The 6,273-nt window shown below is 37.4% G+C and overlaps 1 protein-coding gene across 1 annotated transcript; it reads left to right on the forward strand.

Moving 5' to 3' along the window:
* The first annotated feature begins 2,560 nt into the window (after positions 1 to 2,560).
* On the forward strand, positions 2,561 to 5,802 carry LOC136202122 (EIN3-binding F-box protein 1-like). Its single transcript, XM_065992606.1, has 2 exons — positions 2,561 to 2,823; positions 3,129 to 5,802. Exons 1-2 carry the CDS (start codon positions 2,799 to 2,801, stop codon positions 5,045 to 5,047), a joined length of 1,944 nt encoding a protein of 647 aa, XP_065848678.1. The 5' UTR covers positions 2,561 to 2,798; the 3' UTR covers positions 5,048 to 5,802.
* The last annotated feature ends 471 nt before the right edge of the window (positions 5,803 to 6,273 follow it).

Genomic DNA, 6,273 nt, shown 5'->3' on the forward strand with positions numbered 1-6,273 from the left:
CTAAGGTAGTGATACATCACGCACGTGATATCATTTAGCCCAATATCGGGTATATATAGTTAGTTAGCAAATGCATATTATAAAGTTATATAACAAACTAATTGTAATATACTACATAGTATACATAATATATAAGCTTAATACATCAAAAGCCCCTTGAATTGCCCCTTGAACTTACATGGACTCTCCTTAGCCCTTTCAACTTGCTTGAACTAGCTTATTGGCCACCTGAATTTATTTATAGTGACCTATTAGTCCACTGAACTTGTTTACCGTGATCCATTTGTCCACTGAACTTGTTTAAATTGATATACATTGCAATTTGGCTAAATCCTTACAAAAATTCAAAACTTATAAAATAAAGGCTTAATTCGTAATTCTAAATTATCTTTCTATTTTATATAATTTTATAGATTGAAGGACTTAATCATGACACTTTAAATAAGTTTTGGGGAGCTAATGAGATATTATGTAAGTATAGGGAGCTAATCAAGTTTTTTGGACAAGTTCAGGAACTGATATATTAAACCTAGTATATACGTTAAATTTCTTCCCCCAACAAAGTATATGTTAAACTAACCTTAAATTATAGATGATTTGTAAATTGTATGTATATGTAATATATTTGTTTCTTTTAAAAGATAATATAATTGGGTGTACAGTTTAAGTTTACTTACAAAATAAAAATTTTATTTTTATATAAAAAAAACCTATGATATAAGTTAATATAAAGTTCAGTAACAGTCACACGTGGTGTAGCCAAGCCACACATCATGTGAACTATTGTAAGTGCCCGCCTCGTAGAAAGAAGCGGTTTATGTACCGTACATCGTTATTTGCAGTTGTCTTAGGACGCTACTTGGGGTGTCTCTTCCGATGCAAGCTTATTTTGTGATTTAAGCCACCTTTAATTAACCTTTTTTTTTTATCATATTTATGTTATTACACTTATGAGAGTCGCCATCTAGAATTTAAGTCCCGAAAAAATAATAAAGATGACACTCGCGTTCATATAGTGTCATCTCTTCAGAGATGGATTCACGAATTATCATATTAGTAAGAATTTGATTAATAAACTTGTGCATTTGACTTTTCGTTAAAATACTAATTATATCTAGTGCACTTCCGTTTTATATACATTCATCACATAATCGCAGAAAGCGGTAAATAAATGCGAAATTATAAATTACATTTCAAACTTCACATAAAAATCCTACACAACTGTTCTAATCTTAATCTACATCTATTAAACCTGCAAAATAAATAAACATTAGCCACGACACTAAGACGTCAGACTCGATAAAATAGGACTCAAACAGATTCTATAGCACTAGCACATCAACATGACATTCGAAACATCGATCTGTATCTATCTCTAGTGGATTCATTTTATGTCTAAACTACTCTTTTTATCTCGTTGTTAATCCAATCTTACATATTAGGTGTTTTAATGGCTATTATAATCTACTGGAATTCATAATTAATGAAAACAACAAATATAACCCAAATCTGGACTAAACAGAAAATAAAAGAGATTTTTGGGTTTCAGTTGACATAGCCAATCAGCTATGGTGGTGGCCGATCGACCTGCTTACAGAAACTCGGAATACTTAAACGATTTCTGAAAAATAGTGCGCAATCGAACGAAATTAAAAACACGTAAACACTTCAAGGAGGGCTTTAATACCCTTCAGAGAATTACCTTCTAAGCTTTGATCCAACGTTTGAATAGAGGTAGACTCCGACAAACGCAACGAACGAGATTTGGTAGCTGAAAAACCCGCGAACAACGAACCGATTCTTACAAACAAAGTTACAAAAATAAGAAAATAATTGTAATGATGATTAGAAACTCAACCTTTTCCTATTACAGAATACTCTAATCCCTTTTAGCTTGGTGTTTTCCCAAAAACTCTTAAGAACTCTATTTTGTCTTTCTAAAACTCAAATTCCTTTATTAAAAGTCTTTCCTCGTGCTTTCAAAATTCAACCTCCCTTTCTATCTTGTTGAAATCCATCCTATATCTCAGACTATCCCTTGAAATCAGGCCATTTCGTACTTACCAAGTCAAACCTTGATTTCAGGGATTGTGGGAAAATTCTCACAACTACCGACATAATTGATCGGCTATATAGGAGGCTCATATTCTGTTTGCTTTTGTGTATGTCTTCACTTTATTGTATTAAAGATTAGAAGCATATATTTAGAATCCGGCCTTGTAATTTGACATATATCCTGACGGTTATATTTTTTTTTTTTTATATAAAACATCTTATTTTTCCATGTATCTAACTCTTTATTTATTACGATATCATATACTTTTCTCAAATAGGCTAAAAAATAGGAGTTGTATAAAATCCAGTTTTGGTAATATTGGAGTTGGCAGAAAATGAAAAATTTGGCAAAATGAGGTGGAAAATAGCTCGTGGTAAGGGCAAGTAGGCAATAGAGTGGACCGTTGGACCGAAAGGAATAACCGGTTTTGGGGAAGGATTCATTGCATGTTTCTAAAGGCAATGTATCTCTATTCTCTTCTTCCCCCCATTCCTTTCATATATATCTCTCTTTCCTCCTCCTCCATTTCCAAGTATTATTCTTTCTTAACCTCACCCCCATCTACACAACCTTCCTTCTTTGTTTCTCTTTTTTTGCCCTACTTCGTTAGGGTTTCAAGTTTCTTTCTCTTCCTCTTGCTCATGCACTCTACGTTCCTTTCTTTCTTTTTCATCTCTTTCTTGTTTCTTTCTTTCATCCTTTTTTTGCCTCTTAATCTAGGCGGCTTCTCTCGGATTCAATCATGCCTGCTCTTGTTAACTACAGTGGTAAGTTACCCTTTTCTCTCTCTTTGCAATACGGCCTTTAGATGCTTCATTTATTTTGGTTTTATGGATCTGTTATGGTTTCAGATTGATAATATTCTTCATTGTTTCTGCCTGATTAAATACTTGATAAGCTCGCTGCTCTATACTGATCAAAACCCACTAAACATTACAATTTGAGGAATTTAGCTTCAAAATTAGGTCGGATAGAACGTTTTTATTTGGGGGGAATTAAAGAAGATGATTTAGAAGATCGTGATTACATCAACTGCTTTAGCCTAATCAAGTTTATATATTGGTTTATTCAGGTGATGATGAATTCTATTCTATGGGCTCTTTGTGTACAAATCCCATGGACCTTGGTCGATTTTATTCAATTGCCTCTCAACTGGATATATACAGCCCTCCCTGCAAGCGGGCGAGAATTACTTTCCCATTCGTTTTTGGATCCTCTGACTTTGCGCAGAAGAAGAAGCCGTCAATTGATGTTCTTCCAGATGAATGTTTGTTCGAGATCTTTAGACGCATTCCAGGAGGCAACGAGAGGAGTGCTTGCGCTTGTGTCTCTAAACGATGGCTTACACTGTTAAGCAGCATTCGGAGATCTGAATCTTGCAAGACCATAACTTCAGAGTCTGTTTGTAATGATGTAGAAATGGTATCTTGTGATGATAATGGTGAAATTGAGAGTGATGGGTACCTTACCAGGTCTTTGGAGGGTAAGAAAGCAACAGATACGAGACTTGCTGCAATTGCTGTTGGTACTAGTGGCCGTGGGGGGCTAGGAAAGCTTTTGATCAGGGGAAGCAACTCTGTTCGAGGAGTTACCAACCTTGGTCTATCTGCAATTGCCCGCGGCTGCCCATCTTTGAGAGCTCTTACTTTATGGGATGTTCCTTTAGTTGGGGATGAAAGTCTATTCGAGGTTGCCAATGAATGCCATTTGTTGGAAAAGCTTGACCTTTGCAATTGCCCTTCAATTTCCAACAAAGGTTTGATTGCCATTGCTGAGAACTGTCCAAATTTGACTTCTTTGAGTATTGAATCGTGTCCTAAGATTGGCAATGAAGGCTTGCAAGGTATTGGAAAACACTGCACTAAGCTTCAGTCTATCTCTGTTAAGGATTGTGCTCTTGTTGGAGATCATGGTGTATCAAGTCTATTGTCATCAGCTACTGATGGATTGTCAAAGGTGAAGCTTCAGTCCTTGAACATTACAGATTTCTCTCTTGCTGTAATTGGGCACTATGGAAAAGCAGTGACGAATCTTGTCCTCAGTAATCTTCAGCAAGTGAGTGAAAAGGGCTTTTGGGTCATGGGCAATTCTCAGGGTTTGCAAAAATTGACGTGCTTGACGATTTCTTCATGCCGAGGGATAACTGATGTCAGTCTTGAAGCTGTTGCAAAAGGATGCACAAATCTTAAGCAGATGTGCCTTCGTAAATGTTGCTTTGTCTCAGACAATGGGCTGGTCTCTTTTGCCAGAGCTGCAGGTTCTCTTGAGAGCTTGCAATTGGAGGAGTGCAACAGGGTTACACAATCAGGGATTGTTGGTGCAATCTCAAACTGCAGATCTAAGTTGAAAGCTCTTAGCCTGGTGAAGTGTATGGGAATTAGAGATGTAGCATCAGAACTAGTAAGCTCTCCTTGCAGCTCTCTTCGATCATTGTCCATTAGAAACTGCCCTGGATTTGGCAGTGCCAGTTTGGCTTTGGTAGGCAAGTTGTGCCCCCAGCTTCAGCATGTAGATCTCACTGGCCTGTGTGCAATTACAGATTCTGGGCTTCTTCCTCTCCTGGAGAGTTGTGAGGCAGGACTCGTTAAGGTGAATCTTAGTGGCTGCATGAGTTTGACCGATGAAGTAGTTTCAGCCTTGGCTAGGCTACATGGCAAAAGCCTTGAATTGCTGAATCTGGATGGTTGCAGGAAGATTACCGATGCTAGCTTGATGGCAATCGCTGAGCACTGCTTGTTTCTTAGTGATCTAGATATATCTAAATGTGCAGTCACTGATCCAGGACTTGCTGTCTTGTCCAGCGCAGATCAACTCAATCTTCAAGTCCTTTCCCTCTCAGGTTGTTCCAGTGTATCAAACAAGTGCTTCCCTTTCCTAAAGAAATTGGGCCGAACCCTGGTGGGGTTGAATCTTAAAAACTGCAGTTCTATCAGCAGCAGCACCATAGAGCTGCTTGTAGAGAATTTGTGGAGATGTGATATCCTTTCCTAACTTGTGAGAAACAGAACTGCATTGAATTGAAGACACTGGATATGACAAGACTGTACATGGATAGTTTCTATAGTTAGTTCACTCGGGTAGCAGCATACAGCTACAGCATAGGTTTTTGGCCCATCAGTACTGGCCGTTAGTAGATCCGGTTTGTTTGTTTTCCAGGGAACTTATGGTACATCACTCCATCTCTTTTTTTGCAGGCTTTCATCCACAGTGAAAGCATGTTGTAACTGTTTTGCCCCCTTCGATGGGAGGCAACACTTCTCTTAGCCATGGTTTCTTGAGGATACACTAACCGAACCTAGTTTAGAATTTCCCTTATGGCTGTTCCATTTCATGTTGTGATCTTTGATCATTCTATCTGTTCTGGGTATGCGTTGGCCACATTTCCGTCGTCTTAGTCATGTGAATGTCAAGTGTTTCATTTGAATAAATGCATCTTTGTTGCAAGGGTGTTTGTAAAGAGTAGTTGTGTTGAGTTCACGTGAAGAGTGTTATGCTTGTCGAGGATCAAGTTCGGTTCTCGTTTGTCTGTTTGATTTAGTCCACATAGGTTGTGTGAGAGATTGCATTGTGCAGTTTGTATCGGGGTGCAGCAACTTCAGGTGTGGAACCATGACAATTTAGTTGTTTCTTTTAAAAGCCAGGCCTGATGACGCAGGCATTTCTGGGTTCATGAATTGTACTCTGCATCTACTGTAATAAAAGATAGTGTTTATTGTGAATCAAATTTCATATTATTGAGTTGCTTATTAGAATCCTGGAAAGATGATGTTTTCTACCTCGAGAGAGAGGCGGTTTTGTTGAGAATATAATATTTATATTTTGTTGGTGGGATTGATGAGTGAGGGATGCATCTGTTGAATAGGGTTTGTTGGCACTTGTATTAGCAAAGATATAATATTAGTTGGTGGTTTGGGTTAAACACGGCCAGTGAGCAGTTCAATTGTTATCCTACAATACAACAAAGAATAGATTACTAGAATATTTCAAGGCTCTCTCTCTCTCCCCAATCCAACAAAGAAACATGGGGCAATGAATTATCGCCATAATTATTTATTTTTGTTATTTTTGTAGGTGTTGCATTGCTCAGAGTAGTCGGGCTTGTTAGACTCTGTTTTTTGTCACTTAATTTCAGTATCAGTAGCCGAAAAATGATTTTTTTTGTCAATAACATAGCGTTTGGTTAACTTTATACAATAATAACATTTAATATTTTTTAC

This window comes from Euphorbia lathyris, chromosome 8 (genome assembly GCF_963576675.1).
Source record: "Euphorbia lathyris chromosome 8, ddEupLath1.1, whole genome shotgun sequence".
In the NCBI taxonomy this organism is placed as follows: Eukaryota; Viridiplantae; Streptophyta; class Magnoliopsida; order Malpighiales; family Euphorbiaceae; genus Euphorbia; species Euphorbia lathyris.